Here is a 17,240-nt window from a genome sequence, read left to right as displayed (position 1 = left end):
TCACTAATAAAAGCATAGCCTGGAGTCATGTTGGGGGGGGGGTAGAATTCAAGTCACTCAGTGGGTGGATGTATCTGCAAAACAAAAGAAAAGCCCCTTTCCCAGCCCAGGCAGAGAAATCTCCTGTAAAGTTAGAGACAACAGGCTTCTGGGCACGTAGCCAAGGTTCTGGGGATATTTATAACTTGAAGAGGGTGGGAGTCCCTAATAAGCTGCTATATTCTTTTTCCATCACTTCCCTCTCCAAGGCTACAGCGAGCTCAGAGCTCTTCCCCACGCAGAATGCCTGCTTTCCCCAATGTTCGGCTTCCATTGTCTAATTTTCTCATCCTGGCTGGGGAAAGGAAAGGCTGCAAGTCCTTCCGTTCGGAAGAACTCCAGTTGAATGCAGCTTAGCCGCTGCTGGTGTTTCTTGGCTAGCTGCTGTGGTCTCGGGGATCTGCCTATGAGTGTGTGGTTTCCCTAAGCTGCTTGAGAGTCTGTGAGTCTTTGGGATCCGCCTACGATCTCTGGGCTTTGCCTGCAAGTCTACGGGTTTGAGATCTACCTGCGGGTCTGAGATATCCGGGATCTGCCAGTGATTTCTAGAATCCTTCCAAACACTCGAAGTCTCAGAGAACTCTGCGGATTTGGAATCTGTTTGAGGCCTCTCAGATCTTGGAGCCGGCGATCTAGTGGATCTTCGGGGCAGGCGGTAAGTCTGTTCTTTCCCAGCTTGGTTTTTCGGTTTCCCACCTTCAGCGGGTCAGGGACTACTAGCATCCTGAGGGCCCGCCCAGCTCAGGCCCTCAGAGGCCCAAGAGCCCATCCGTGCAGGAAACCGTCAGAAATCCTCTTAGTAGACAAGCCCCCAGGGATGATCAGGACGGGTTTTTTCAGCCCTGGGGCTTGACTTGCTCCTTCTTATGCGCCCTATCCTCCACCCTCGCTTTTGATTTCCCTCGGGTTTTCTCTTCTCTGCTGGACGCAGCTCAGCCCGCCCATCAAGCGGCGCCCTCTTTAGAAGGACAAGGTTGGATGCCCGTACAGGGTTAATAGCAAAAGGGCCGGGACACCGCCTGGCCGAGCCGCGGACTCCACTAGCCAGCGCACTGGAGGCGCGGGGCCTCCTGGGAGTTGTAGTCTGAGTAGCCGGGTGAGAGTGCCGCAGGCACTGCTGGGAGACGTAGTGCGTGGGCGGAGCTCAAAGTTCCAGCGCGGCCGCCGAGTCTCCCCTGGGGAGTGGGCGGCTGCCGCTTTTCTCTCAGGCCCCGGCTGTCAAATTAGGGCTAATCCCAGCAGAACTCAACACAAGCCAGCGCCTATATTAGGCCCGACGTCGACGTTAAGGCCTGACTCAAGACAAGCATAAGGTCGTGAGGAGATGCAGGGCAATCCCTCTGGCTTAATCGGGCCGTGGTCTCCAAGAGACGAAAGCGGAAGATACTCCTCCCTGGCTAGGAGGACGCCCTTCCTTCTTCACCCTTTTGTTCTTTTCCCTCCTTGGTTTTTGGCCTCTGACTGGCCTTTGTACGCGGGAATGGAACTCCAACTCCCGACAGGCCACGGGAGCAGGCGCAGGCGTGATCGAGGTGCTCAGCCACGCTACAAGAGGCGGGCCTAGTGTTCAGCATCTAATTGGCAAAGCGTTTTGCAACCTTCGCTCGCTGATTGGCTGAGATAGCTGCCGGAAAGGGCCAGCCTCGAGATGGGAGAGCGGAGGCGTTCTGTGGGCTGGGCTGAGAGCCTCCTCCCCGAGACAGCATCGACTTGACCCCCGGCCCCGGAGGGCCCGAGCTAGGGGGCTGTCTTAGTAAATTCCGGCAGTGCCTCCACCCTCCGGTGGCGGAGACACAGAGGGCGGGTCGCACTCGAGGGTCAGGAAGGAGAGTGACCCGGCCCGGCTCCCGGGCCCTCCCCACCCGCCTGGCGGCCAGAACTCCAGCCCTGGGGAGTGGGCAGGGCCTATCTTCTGTGCCTCACGCCCTGCTTTTCGCCTCCTTTAGCGCTGTCTGCTAGCTGCTTTTCCTGCTCTCTCTTCTGGGAGGCGAATCCTTGAGCCCGAGATGGCAGCCACCCTGCTCATGGCTGGGTCCCAGGTAAGCCGGGGGTGGCTTCTCGGACCCTGCCTCTGCTTACCCACCTTGTCCCGGCGTTTCTTCGCTGTGCAAATCCCTGTTGGAAATTCCCTGGGATTAGTAATTCGCTCGCTTCGGTATTCTGCCTCGAGAAACCTCAGTACCAGGCCAGTACAGCCACGAACAAGCATTTATTGAACACCTGCTGTATGCCTTTAAATCCTAGGAAGGCCAAAGATGGATGGAACGGTCCCTCCCCGCCTGCTCACAATCTGTAGGGAGACAGACGCATTCGTTGAACTGTGATACAACGTGATAACAGCTTTATTTGTCGTAGAAACAAAGTGCTGTGGTGTGGGAACCAAGAAGTTGGGGTGATTAATTCTAAGGAGCCTAAGGGAGGAGTGGAGCGGAGCAGGGGGCCAGGGGACACTGAAGAACTGTCTGTACTGGAACAGGGCCTTAAAGAATTGTAAATTTTCACTAGTCTGAGACATACTACAGGAATAGAGGAACAGCGAGTAAAAGGTATGTAGGGATGTAGGTGCTACGTGTGTTCTGAGAAAAGTACCGCTAGAAGATAAAGTTCTGGAATGGACAGGACTATCTGGCCATAGGACCAGAGCAGTCAGCTGGTAAATGGATCCCTTCTCTCCCACATCTCTCTTTTTTTTTTTTTTTTTTTTTTGCCTGTTTATTTCTTCTTTGGACTCTTCAGATCAGACTTGATACCTTTTGCCTTCGCAACAGTTCTATCCATGTCTCTAATTTCAAAAGGAGGAATTAGTATTAACCTTCTGGATACCCAGTAATGAGGAAGCATTGTGTGATTTCAGGCACCTGTGACATTTGAAGATATGGCCATGTACCTCACTCGGGAAGAATGGAGACCTCTGGATCCTACACAGAGGGACCTTTACAGGGATGTCATGCAGGAGAATTACGGAAACGTTGTCTCACTAGGTAAGTAAGGATTCTCTGCCTTTCTTCGCTCCCACGTTTTTGAGACTCAAAAATGGCTTAGCTCTTTCAACACAACCAAGTTGTGTGATTTTTAAAGCATTGAATCAGATATTGGTTTGAGTTCAGTTCTTAGGCAGATCTTGGAGTGTGGGAACATCAAGGTCATATTGTCTAAAAGGAAAGACCGTTTCTGCCCATTTTAGAAACATTCAGATTTCTTGTGCCCTGAGTCATCTACCATTCTCCAGCCTGTTTGTACAGATCACTGACCAAACAGGTCTGACATAATGGTGCTTGCCAGGATATAAATGCCCATGTAAATGGTCGTTTTACTAGAAGATGAGGAGGGTTCTGACTCAGGTTCATGGGAGGGCAAAAGCCACATTTTTGTGTTTGTTTTGTCTTCAGAGCCTTAGCTTTGCCAGAGCTCCTTTATTTATCTGGAGCAGGTACCTGTCTAGAGATGTTTCAGAGTTGATCGTAAATTTTGAGTGTGTCAAATGTTCCAGAAAAATCCTGAACTCAACGAGATCACAAATTCTATTAGGAAGAGAAGTAATTGTTTTGATGGTTTGTAAACCTGTCTTCTCTTAGCTATCTTTTGGTCTGGGCGTAACTAGAATTAACAGTATATTCTTGAGCTGAACAGTCTTTTGACTCACTTTGCCTCCTAGTAAGACTTGATAGAACTTAGCAATCATATATGGTTCACTAGGTCATCTGCCCTTCATTAGGACTAATTCTTATTTTGAAATCTTTATTTCTATAGCCTTTTCCAGGACAAAAGGCAAATAGGAGGGGTTTCCTTTTTACCTTGGGCTCTCCCTGATGTTCCAAGATTCTTGGATCTTTCCTTTAGAAAAGCAACTAAAATTTATTTACCTAGATGTAGTGCAGTCTCTCATCCAAATGTTCACCCCAATCCAACAAAAGCAAGCAGTGAGAGTCTTAAAGAAATGTGAATTTGTATGGCTCTGCCAGCCCAAGGAGTACTTGTTAGAAGGACGGAAGCATGGAAGGACGGACACACACACACACACACACACATACACACACACACACACACACACACACACAGAAAAATAAGTTCTTTTCTCAAATAAGTTTGATACTGGTAAATACCAGTATTATTGGTAAATAATATCTACAGGGCACCTGGGTGGCTCAGTCAGTTGAGTGTCCAGCTTCGGCTCAGCTCATGATCTCATGGTTCGCTAGTTTGAGCCCCACATCAGGCTGTCTGCTGACAGCACAGAGTCTGCTTCAGATCCTCTGTCTCCCTCTCTCTCTGCTCCTTGCCCACTCATGTATGTGCCCTCTTTTTCTCTCTCTCTGAAAAATTAAAAAAAAATTTAGTAAATAATTAAAATTTACAAGGCTTCTTAACCTCAGGACTCTTCAGAACCTTTAATGTGTTAAATGGCGTGCCCATTTCTAAGAAGAGGTGTTGAATGCACCATTTACCAAAGTAGTTTATCCATAGACCCTTTTCTCCCAGCATACATAGTAACCTCTAGGTTGATGAGTGTGCTAAGTAACACAACTTGGAAAAACAGTGTCTGGTAGAAAGTTGCTTATAGATAGTGGTTGTATATTTTCTTTTTCATTTTCATTTGAAGGCTGTGTTTAGGTAATGTCAGGGATGTTCTGAGCCAGGCATCATTTGTGCATTCTCCAACCTTCCCTCCTCTATTCACATTTAAAGGCCGCTTGGGGTGCCTGGGTGGCTCAGTCGGTTGAGCGTCAAACTTTGGCTCAGGTCATGATCTCTTGGTCTGTGAGTTCGAACCCCGCGTTGGGCTCTGTGCTGACAGCTCAGAGCCTGGAGCCGGCTTCGGATTCTGTCTCTCTCTCTCTGTGCCCCTCCCCCTCTCATGCTCTGTCTGTCTGTCTCTCTCTCTCTGTCAAAAATAAATAAAAATTAAAAAAAAATTTTTTAAAGGCCACTGGAAGGAAGCAAGTAACATTTGGCAGTCACTTTTCCTGTCAACTAAGACTTGATATAGCTAGACAAAAATGTTTTTTCCATCCTAACCCAGTAGATTCATAGTAAATATCATCTAATGATAATGATGAAGGCTTGGAAAGTTTAAGAACGTACACACAATGCGATCACATGTAAAACATCTAGGTTCTTGGCTTCTAGGCATTCTAATATACAGTCTTTTATGTTTTCTGTTCTGGTTCTTTGAAAACACCAGGAGCATATACAATTTTCATAAAGAACCATTAACGGTAATGGTTCAGAGCATGAACTGTTATCAGACAAACCTGGATTTGAATCTTAGTCCCACCACTTACTACTCTGTGAACTTTTTGCAAGTCACTTCTCGGGGTCTAGAATTTACTATCCATAGGGTAGAAATCATAATGCCTGACTCTCAGGGTGATTGAAGTAATTTGGGGAAAGAACTTAGCACAATGCCTGGTACACAGGAGACAAATTTTGTGTATTTGCCAGGATTATTATTATTATTTACCCTTTATTACAGATTTTGAGATCAGGAGTGAGAATGAAGTGAATCCAAAGCAAGAGATTAGTGAAGATGTGGAATTTGGCACTGCATCTGAAAGACCTGTGGGGAACACTGAGGAAAATCCTGAAAATGAAGAAGCCTTTGAAAGCAGGGAGAGACCCGAAAGACAGTGGGGAGATTTAACAGCAGAAGAGTGGGTAAGCTATCCTCTTCAACAAGTCACTGACCTGCTCGTTCACAAAGAAGTCCACACGGGCATCCGGTATCATATATGTTCTCATTGTGGAAAGGCCTTCAGTCAGATCTCAGACCTTAATCGACATCAGAAAACCCACACTGGAGACAGACCCTATAAGTGCTACGAATGTGGAAAGGGCTTCAGTCGGAGCTCACACCTTATTCAGCATCAGAGAACACACACCGGGGAAAGGCCTTATGACTGTAATGAGTGTGGGAAAAGTTTTGGAAGAAGCTCTCACCTCATTCAGCACCAGACAATCCACACTGGAGAAAAACCCCACAAATGTAACGAGTGTGGGAAAAGTTTCTGCCGGCTGTCTCACCTCATCCAGCACCAAAGGACCCATAGTGGGGAAAAGCCCTATGAGTGTGAGGAGTGTGGGAAAAGCTTCAGCCGGAGCTCTCACCTAGCTCAGCACCAGAGGACCCACACAGGTGAGAAGCCTTACGAGTGTAATGAATGTGGGCGAGGCTTCAGTGAGAGATCTGATCTCATCAAACACTATCGGGTGCACACGGGGGAGAGGCCCTACAAGTGTGATGAGTGTGGGAAGAATTTCAGTCAGAACTCCGACCTGGTGCGCCATCGCAGAGCCCACACGGGAGAAAAGCCGTACCACTGTAACGAATGTGGGGAGAATTTCAGCCGCATCTCGCACTTGGTTCAGCACCAGAGAACGCACACAGGGGAAAAGCCGTACGAATGTAACGCTTGTGGGAAAAGCTTCAGCCGGAGCTCTCATCTCATCACACACCAGAAAATTCACACCGGAGAGAAGCCCTACGAGTGCAATGAGTGTTGGCGAAGCTTCGGAGAAAGGTCAGATCTCATTAAACACCAGAGAACCCACACCGGAGAGAAGCCCTATGAGTGTGTACAGTGTGGAAAAGGTTTCACTCAGAGCTCCAACCTCATCACCCATCAAAGAGTTCATACGGGAGAGAAGCCTTACGAGTGTACTGAGTGCGAGAAGAGTTTCAGCCGGAGCTCGGCACTTATTAAACATAAGAGGGTACATACTGACTAAGTCCTGTAATTATAAGAAATGATTCACTTGAAGGTACAATTTTATTTGATAGCAAAGAGCTCTCTCAAGACAGAGCTGCTTTTACCGTAGTGAAGTTCCTTGCCGGCCATCGTTTGAAACATCAAAGAAGATAAGCCATTTGAAATTCTGACCCACAACTTTGGGAACGTTCCCCCCTTCTCCCAAGGAGTGATTTTTTTTTTTATTCACTGAATATTAATGAAGTACTTCATCAGAATCAGCTCCACAAGTAACTGGGAATCTGAAGACCAGGGGATGCATGCTGGTAAAGCCTCAGGATTGGAAATGGAGTAAATCTTTAAAAGTTCTCTCTCTCATCCGTGGCCCAAAGAACTATGCTAGGGGAAATGTTGGACTGTAATAGGGTGGTCACAGCTGCTTCGGAAAAAGACAACCAGAGACTGCCTGAATTGCCACACCTGTTCACTCTCCATAATTGTTGGGCACGCACATCTTCCCCTTTGAAAGGCGTTTTCCTTGAGTTGCGTATGCATTTGTATCTTTCCATCTTCCTGAGAGCAGGATTCTGCACGATGAAGGCAATGATCATAACTGTGTCCCTCATTGTTCCTAATTACCTTTACTCAAGCTTGCATCTTTGCAAAAGCTAACTACAGATGCAGATTAAAAGGAAACATGAGACACAGGTTTGGGGACCAAGGACTCATCAATGGTGGTGACTTTAGCAAGAGCTGGTTACTGTTGTTATTGCCACTAATCAAAATGTATTCCTTTTCTTTGGGGGATCACTGTAGGGGACAATGTAGGGAGGGTATCTTCAAGGAAAGATAGGACCGTACTGGTGGTGGAGTGTAAGGAGCAAGTGGAATTGGCCACTCCCGGGAAGGAAACACAGAGTTCCTCCCCAAGGACCACCACCATTCCTTTCTGTGTTCTTCCCCTTCTGCCTTGAGAGATCAATTCTACTACTAACTCTAGGATTTGATAAGGGCCACATCCCAGTGTTTCTCTTGGCTTGCATAAGGGCATGTGTATGTACAGTAAAACGTGTATTCCTGTAATTTTTCCAGTAGCGGAAACTGAATTCACACAGAATTAGCATGTTCCTGGGTGATGTTGATCATGTGACAGAACTACAGACAACTCCAGTGTGAGAAATGTCCTTTCATTTTCTTTTTTTTTTTTTTTTTATAAAGGAAAAATGTTAAACACTAGTGCTCTAGTGTGCACGCTCCTTTAAGATCTGTCTTTGTACAGAACTAAGCACTTGTTTATGTGTATCAGCCAATTGTGGGAGATGATAACTGGACAGATAGGTTGAGTGTCCTGTTCTCAGACTGAATACTCTTCTCTTTGGCCTACTCACAAGGAATGAATAAACCCAGATAGGAATGTGTTTCTATCCTGTCAGTCTACAGATACATGTGGTTAAGATGAAAGTTGACCCAAATGAAACCTGTTCTCCTCATCTCAGCCCACATAGGAGTTAAGAAATACCCCAGGCATTGGTGCTTATCCAGGCCTTTGGGGGTGGAAGTGTGAGGGGGAGTGGAGTAAGGAATAGATCTTTTTCGAGAGTGCCCCAAGCTATTTCTACTGTGCTTTATTGTGAATGCTGTGACATTTGCAAAATATTTCGCCATAGCTCATTGGGACTTGGTGTGTTAAAGGAGCCAGTGGTCTCTCTCGGGTAGTATACTACGTCGAGTCATTAGGAGCCACAACTGTGTGGGACTGCATCCTTTGCAGGGACACAACCTTGAAAGGAACAAAATGAAACACCACTCCATCAAGGAGGTTTCTTCATGTTGCCACTCCTGTTTAAATACAAACTCAACTCGGGCAGGGAGCATGTTTTGTGTCCTGTACAAAATCTAGCCGATCGTGGGTATCCATATTTTAATCGGTGAATGACTCACATGTTCTTGATGACTGAACTCGAATATGTCCTTTCCTGTATCAGTGTTGCTAATGGTTTTAACAAATATCAGAGTTCTCCTGTTGTTTCTGTGAGGCACTCTGGGCATCAGCTTTGGAGTGGCCACAGAAGACAGCATCCTCATGACCCAAGGGTATTTCACTCCCTCTTTCTTCCCTACTCTCCTGCCCCATCCCAACCTGTTCCTGCTGCTGCTTTTGGCTTCTTAGAGGTGAGTGGCTCAAGAAGAGGCTTCTTGGTGCCCCAGCCATCTCTCCATACATGTACACTCCAGCTGGGAAGTTCAAAGGGCAAGGGCCAGACCAGCTGTCTCCTGTCTTTTTCTGCCAACTGCTGCCCATTTGCTGTGTTGAACTTTTGTGTAGAACTTCTGCATCAGACTCTCTTTGCTAATGCTTTCTGCATGTTTCCTGCTCCCAAGTCTCTGGCCGCTTCTGCACATACCCTGAACACTTTGTGCCTGTTTTCTATGGTTGTGGAGAGTGAGTGAACAAGTAAGTATGTAGAGCAGTTTTTCGTAGGGTATTGGTCGCAGTTATGCTAGTGTCTATCTACATCTGTATTCTAACAATATTCTATAATTAAAAGTATACTTTTTAAAAATCAAAAAGCTGAGAATTTTTTTAGTAACCCAGCACCGATTCATAAACTGGTTTCTCGTCAGATTCACTAAGAGTGGACACAATTGTCTTTACATTGATGCATTTGTACAGATGTTCTGGTAGAAATTTGGGCGCACATTGTTTCACACACTGGTGGGCCCTCTGGATATTGCCATTATTGTAGGAAGATGCAAAAATCTGGAGAGTTTCCTGTGAAGATTGGGTTGGAGGCAAAGCAGCGTGGAAGTATTTGGTATGAGTGTCTCGTTAACTTTGGAGAAGGTGAAACACAAACACATCCAAAAGCAAAAATGAAAGGAGGCCTTGTTGCTTTAAGGAGATATTTTTGGATATCTGTTAAGAACACCAAAACAATTTCTTCTGAACTAGTATTGGAATCCCAGAACAGATCCCTCTTAGAAATAGTCAAAGGCTCTCTATTCATGACACAGTTTGCCTAAGGCAGTGATTATGTATTACTAAGGTGTGGCCACAATTTTCAAATTACTTACAAGTAATTTTCTCTTATGAAACCTTTCTTTAAATGGCGGGCCAGTCTAGGCAGAGGTAGGGAGTCGAAGTGCTTTAAATTGGGGAAAACTACAAAGATGAAAGAAAAACTTCAACTAAACCTATACCCAAGACTTGGAAAGAAAAGAGATTTTATTAAAACATCGTTTAAAGCTCTCTTTTTCCGTGCTACATGTTCAACAATTTTTATTTCTGGGAGGAAACGTTAAAGGAAAATGCTGGCTCACCTGGAGCCCCCCCTCTAAGGGTATTTGATATGTTAATATTTTGCCATTATTATAATGGAAGCAGATTTCCTTCTGTGTGAGCTGTTCTCTAAAAGGCCAGGTTAGGGCTTTGCTTCCAGGCCGTTAGGACACCAATGAATGCACTGAAATGATAATTTGTTAAGTGGTTCCCTACTGTTTCAAAAGTTAGTATTGTTTGAAAAGGAGTTCCTATGCCCTGGGAGGAATGGACTTTTTGAAGCATTGGTTAGTGGCGTAGCCTGGGCCCTGTGTATCTGTAGGAGACTTCAAGATAAAAGGGCATTAGTGAAACACAACTGAGGAGGAAAACGAATAGAAGAAAATTACCTTGTCGTGCCCTAAAATTGTTTCATAGTTAATCCCATTTTTTAAATATTTTATTTATTTTTTAATGAGTTTTCCATGTTTTTTTTTTTTTAATTTTTAATGTTTATTTACTTTTGAGAGGCGGGGAGAGACAGAGAGACAGAGACGAGCAGGGGAGGGGCAGAGTGAGAGGGAGACACAGAATCTGAAGCAGGCTCCAGGCCCTGAGCTGTCAGCAGAGCCCGACGCAGGGCTCGAACTCATGGACTGTGAGATCATGACTTGAGCTGAAGTCGGACGCTCAACCAACTGAACCACCCAGGCACCCCAAGATTTTATTTTTAGGTAATCTCTACACCTAACATGGGGCTCAAACTTCAATCCCAAGATCAAGAGTCGCATGCTCTTCCGACTGAGCCACTCAGGCGCCTCAAGCTAATCTCCTTTTTTAATGTTTTCCTAAATGCTTTGTGTTCAAAGTTTTTATCATTTTCAGCTTCTCCAAAGGTGGTTTTGTTTTTCCTTCAGGGAGAGACCGAGGCTGATGACCTCAAAATCCCACTCTGAATTTCACAACAGCTCCTGTGCCTAGCTGATTTATGGACATCCCCGTTTGGAAATTACCAGGCACCTTAAAATCAACCCCAAACTGACCTTACCGCTTTCTTCCACCCCCCCCAGCTGCTTTCTCCTGTATTTAACTCAGCCATTGCCTAGTTACCCAAGCTGGAAACTTGGATATCACACTCAACAGCTCCTGTTCCTTTCAGCCCCTTCCCCAAGACAATAAATATTAGTTGAACAGTCATCCAGTCATGACCAACCTTGCTCTTTCTACTTGCTTTCTCACCACTTACCATGCAACCTTAGGCAAGTTCATTAATTTTCTGTTCCTTGGATTTCCCATCCATAAATGGGGGTAATTATATCTACCTCCTAGAGTTGCAAAGATTTAAGTGAGATAATGGGCTTGAAATATTAGCTGCAGTTATTGAGACCATCACCAGGCCACATCCTGCTGACTTTTTAAAAAAAAATTTTAATTTTATTTTTAAGTAATCCTACACCCAATGTGGGTTCAAACTCACAACCCTGAGATTAAGAGCCACACGCTCCTCTGACTGACCAGCCAGGTGTCCCCACCCACATCTTGTTTACTGAAACCACCTCCCAATGAGTCTCTCTCTCTCTCTCTCTCTCTCTCTTTACAGTTCATCCATTTGTTTTTGAGAGAGAGAGAGCATGCGTGAGTAAGGGAGGGGTGGAGACGGAGAGAAAGAGAATCCCAAGTAGGCTCTGCACTGTCAGTATGGAGCCTGATGCAGGGCTCAAACCCATGAACCATGAGATCATGACCTGAGCTGAAATCGAGAGCCAGCCGCTCAACCGACTGAGCCACCCAGGCATCCCATGCATCTCTTTTCCATTTGCAATCCCCTCTGGTCTATTCTGCCTAGCTGGAGCTAGATCTTTCTAAAGGGCAAATCCTTTCTTTGCCACTGTTCTGTGTAAAATCTTCTCATGCTTCCCATCGCCCCTTGCATATGGTGAAACTCTTTTGGTGTAATTTTTGAGGAGGTCATCCGTGCTCTGGCCTCTGCCACCCTCCACTGCCCTCAGCTTCAGTTCTCTGTGCTATCAACGCTACAAGCTGAATCTCTTTCTCTCCACTCCTGGCCAACTCCTTGTCCTTCAAGTCTCATTCCTAACTTGTTCTAAGAACCCTTTCCTGATCCCACAAGATGAACAGGTGTCCCGTTTCTGTGTTCCATGTGTTTGTGCCAATCAAAGCACTTTATCCCTGCTTCATAATTGCCTGCTTACTTTTTCATCTCCTCCATTAGACTTTGGCACCCTTGAAGAAGTCATTGTGTCTTGCTCACTATTGTATCTTCAGCTATTAGCAAATGTTTGACTTAAGATATAGAGTAGGCAGGCAACAGATATTTGTTGGATAAGAGAGAGGACATTATGTGTAAACTTCATTCCCCTCAGCAGAGCTGGTGACTTCAGTTCCAATTTGTCACCACACAAGCTACTCACCAAAGAACGTTAGAAGTTCTGTCATTGGATATCTAGTGGGGCCTTATGCAAGATGAAGAAGGCTCCCAGAGCCAATATGACCTATCAAAGACACCTCCCAGCCTGTCCCCCAGATAAAGCTGGGATAATAAAGGTACCCACCCCTGGTGGTTCCTGTATTTGATGGGTCATTGTCATCTTCTCTCTAGGAATAGATTCTTTATGGCAACTTTGGAGCTGTGTTGCAAGGTAGGCTGTCAACACAGGAAACTTGGGCAGGATTTTAAGCTCCCTGTTCTAAGTTTGGTATTTGATCAGCCTCTGAATTCTTCAAACAGAACACATAAACAAATAAATGGTGGGTAATCTTTTGCAGGAAGAATCCAGATTCCTATGAGAATCTAATGAAAAGTTTCAGATCATTTGCTTTTATTGAGTTTTCAGAATTCTTTATATGTTTTGGACACAAGTCCTTTATCAAACATACGACTTACAAGTATTTCTCCCAGTCTTTGGCCTTGCCTTTCATGCTCTTAATAGTGTCTTTCAAAGAACCAAAGTTTTAAATTTTGATCACCTGCAGTTTTCTGATAGGATTTTTACCCCAGGTTTCCTTTTCTAGATCTTCACATTGGTATCTTGAATCATAGCACTTAAATCTTTGTTTTTTTAGCAAAGGAAGGGAGAAAGCACGCTTTCTGGACTTCATTCTTGTTTAATTACATCCACTCTACTGGAGTTTGAGTTTTAGCCTAGGTAGTACTGCCATTAGATCAGGGCAGCAGGGCCACCACCCTGAGCCCTGCTCTTTAAAGTTCCCTGATCTGGCTTTGCTCTAGTTGCACCTTCGCTCATGGGGCTAAGGGTGTGCCCATCTAGAGCTCATACCTCCTCCTTCCCTTTCTAGATCACAAACTCTAGGTATCCAGGATCTTGGAATTCTTTGCCCAAATAGCTCCCTTTCAAGTGTCTTCCCCAGGTTTGTGTTCTTGAAGGTAAACCAATCTGCACGTGTGTACCCCCAGGTCTTAGGTTTGGGAGGATAGACTGAGATTACACCTGCACGTTGAGTAGCCTCACGCATGTGGATGTTAGGGCCCACCTAGAACGGGACAGATACAGAGTAGGGAAAGAAGGGGACAGGCCTCTATTTGTACTCTTCTTCAGTCCTGGTTCCAGCTGTCCCATCGAAAATTTCCAAAAAAAAAAAAAAAAAAAAAAAATTCCCGGGCACCTGGCTGACTGAGTAGGAAGAGCATTGGACTCTTGATCTCGGGGTCATGAGTTCGAGCCCCACATTGGGTATAGAGATTACTTAAAAAAATAAATAAACTTAAAAAACTTGAGTGCCTGGCTGCCTCAGTCAGTACAGCATGCAACTCTTGATCTTGGGGTTGTTGAGTTTAAGCCCCGCATTGGGTGTCGAGCATACTTTATATTTTTTTTAATTTCATGTTTTATTTTTAAAAATTTACATCCAAATGAGTTAGCATATAGTGCAACAATGATTTCGGGAGTAGATTCCTTAGTGCCCCTTAGCCATTTAGCCCATCCCCCCTCCCACAACCCCTCCAGTAACCCTCAGTTTGTTCTCCATATTTATGAGTCTCTTCTGTTCTGTCCCCCTCCCTGTTTTTATATTATTTTTGCTTCCCTTCCCTTATGTTCATCTGTTTTGTCTCTTAAACTCCTCATATGAGTGAAGTCATATGATTTTTGTCTTTCTCTAATTTCACTTAGCATAATACCCTCCAGTTCCATCCATGTAGCTGCAAATGGCAAGATTTCATTCTTTTTGATTGCCGAGTAATACTCCATTGTATATACATACCACATCCTCTTTATCCATTCATCCTTCGATGGACATTTGGGCTCTTTCCATACTTTGGCTATTGTTGATAGTGCTGCTATAAACATGGGGGTGCGTGTGTCCCTTCGAAACAGCACACCTGTATCCCTTGGATAAATGCCTAGTAGTGCAATTCCTGGGTCATAGGGTAGTTCTATTTTTAGTTTTTTGAGGAAACTCTGTACTGTTTTCCAGAGTGGCTACACCAGCTTGTATTCCCACAAACAACGCAAAAGAGACCCTCTTTCTCCGCATCCTCACCAACATCTGTTGTTGCCTGAGTTGTTAATGTTAGCCATTCTGATAGGTGTAAGGTGGTATCTCATTGTGGTTTTGATTGAGCTTACTTTAAAAAAATGTATGGGCCTGGGTGGCTCTGTCAGTTAAGCACCCAGCTGACAGCGCAGAGCCTACTTGGGATTCTCTCTCCCAATTTCTCTCTCAAAATAAATAAATAAACTTTTTTTTTATTTTCCACAAGTGGCTTATCGTGGGGGAGTCAGAACCTATGAAATCCAGATTTCTGAGGTAAGTTATTTGTTGGATGGATGAATATACTATGAATGGAACCAGAACACCGAAAGAGGAGGAGTCTGGGACGGGTATGAAGATTACAAGTTAAGTCATTTAACAAACATTTGTTGAGTACCAGTTTAGGTACCTGGCATAAGACTGAATGAGATGAAGACTCTGCCCTTGTAGAACTTATATGCTGGTGGGGGAGATGGACAATAAACAAAGACATATATATCATCAGGTGATAACAAGAAAAACAGACATAAGGGAAGGAGAGTGAAGGGGACCGCTATTTTGGAGAGAGTGCTCAAGGAAAGCCCCTCTAAAGAGGTGACATTAGAGCACAGCCCTAAATGAGCCACCAGAATATCTGGGGGAAGTGTTCTGAATACTTAATTTACTGAAGAGCAAACGTTAAGTGGTGAGGCAGTGGTTGGCATACTAGAGGAACAACCACCAGGTTGGTGGGGGTGGAGTTCATTGAGCAAGGGGTCAAAAGGTGGGAGATGAAAACCATCTTTAGAGACTGGCTGTTGAGTCTGAAGAACCTACTGCATCCAAACATATAGTCATATGCCCATCAGGTAGTTGCAAATGTGAGTCCAGAACTCAGGGCCAAAAGTGGGGCTGTACATAAAGAAATGGGAATAGCTGGTATGGAGATGATAGTGTAAAGGACGCATATGAATGGGCGACCCTGATAGAGCGTAAGAACAGTGTGAAGGGTGGAATCCTGGGAACACCAGTAGATAACAATGGGCAGAGGAGAGGACCTAGAGGTAATACCTAGAAGTATTACAGAGCCCAGAAAATCAGGAGACGAGAGTCACAGGGCCAAGGGATGGGGCATATTTCAAGCTGTCCAAACATAGCAAAGATGTCTAGTGAGATACTGTATTTGAAACCCTTTGTAAGTGGGAAAACTCTATGTGAGTACAAGGTATGACGGTCTTGTTATTATTAATGATAATTAGAGAACACTTCCTCCTTCTAAAGGATATTTCAATTTAAGGGTAATGAGAATTTAGTTACATACACATAGTCTATTTATAATCAATTCTTACTGTCTTATTGAATTTTAAAATCAAATCATAGGTAAGTTTAACTGAAGGAGCAGGTTTCACAGTCCCTGTTGAATCTGATTTGGGTAACCATGTATTTAACTTGTATACTTGAATATGGGTAAGAATATCTTAAAATTCTCCTGGATTTGGGTTAAGAGCTTACAGTAACACTTCCGTGAACAATTTGCAGACTATAGCTCTTCTTCCCTTTAAGGGAAGCCTTAAAATAACTAGAATTCAATGGACCAAATGTTATGTTCAATAGTCTCCTGGAATTTGATTTCTGGAATTTAGATAGCAGGTGTCACCACCGCCTGTGCCTCTCTCTTTAAATGGCTGCAGAGTTCAGTGTCAATGGATAGATGGATCAAGGTTCTCGTTGTGGGTTGCCAGGGAATCTTGTTGCCAAGTATGTCAAATTCTTCCATGAGACCACGTGTTCGTCGCTCTTAAACTGGGTCTAACAATCCTAATTAGACTTGAAAGTTGATTCTTGCCTTTCTTGAGTGTGGAGGAATGGAAGGTTAGAAAGGAGCACTCACTTTTCTCGCGTTTTCCATATTCCCTCAACAGAACTCAAGGAGAACAGAGAACTCGTGAGAAAAAGTAATAAGGACAAAAAGAACTTCAAAATCAGAGACTTCCAACATAAGCTTTGGGAATATGAAGGCTTTTTTTTTTTAATGTTTATTTATTTTTGAGAGGGGGAGCAGCAGGGGAGGGGCAGCAGGGGAGGGACAGAGAGAGAGGGAGACACAGAATCCAAAGCAGGCCCCAGGCTTTGAGCTTTAAGCACAGAGCCCAACGCGGGGCTCCAACTCACAAACCACGAGATCCTGACCCGAGCTGAAGTCAGTTGCTTAACCAACTGAGCCACCCAGGTGCCCAGGTAATATGAAGTCTTAAAAAGAGGGAGGTTTAACTTTATTGGTTTTGATTCATCTCTTCTGGCTGTGTAGCATAATGATTAAGAGACTAGAATCTGGAGTTACACCAGAGTTTGAGTCTCAGCTATAGCTCAGGCCTTAGTTTCCTTTCTTTTCTTTTTTTCTTTTAATTTGTTTTTCTTTTTTAAAATTTTTTTGTTTGTTTTTATCTATTTTTGAGAGACAGAGGATAATTAGGAGAGGGGGAGAGAGAGGGAGACAGAATCTGAAGCAAGCTCCAGGTTCTGAGCTGTCAGTACAGAGCCTGACACAGGACTTGAACTCATGAACAGAGAGATCATGACCTGAGCTGAAGTTGGATACTTAACCGATTGAGCCACCCAGGCACCCCCCTTCTTTTTTTTTTAAGTTTATTTATTTTGAGAGAGAAAGCAAGGGGCAGAGAGAGACGGAGAGAGAGAATCCCAATCAGGCTCCATACTGGCAGAGCGGAGTCTGACATGGAGCTTGAAACCACCACAACCTGAGC

The 17,240-nt window shown here is 44.7% G+C and overlaps 1 protein-coding gene across 1 annotated transcript; it reads left to right on the top strand.

Moving 5' to 3' along the window:
• The first annotated feature begins 1,720 nt into the window (after positions 1-1,720).
• ZNF436 (zinc finger protein 436) lies at positions 1,721-14,713 on the top strand. The gene is made up of 3 exons (XM_027060112.2): positions 1,721-2,078; positions 2,894-3,020; positions 5,513-14,713. Exons 1-3 carry the CDS (start codon positions 2,046-2,048, stop codon positions 6,763-6,765), a joined length of 1,413 nt encoding a protein of 470 aa, XP_026915913.1. The 5' UTR covers positions 1,721-2,045; the 3' UTR covers positions 6,766-14,713.
• Positions 14,714-17,240: the final 2,527 nt, after the last annotated feature.

This window comes from Acinonyx jubatus, chromosome C1 (genome assembly GCF_027475565.1).
Source record: "Acinonyx jubatus isolate Ajub_Pintada_27869175 chromosome C1, VMU_Ajub_asm_v1.0, whole genome shotgun sequence".
Classification (NCBI taxonomy): Eukaryota; Metazoa; Chordata; class Mammalia; order Carnivora; family Felidae; genus Acinonyx; species Acinonyx jubatus.
Note: the sequence above shows the minus strand (reverse complement) of the source record. Positions and strands in the feature narration are given on the sequence as shown.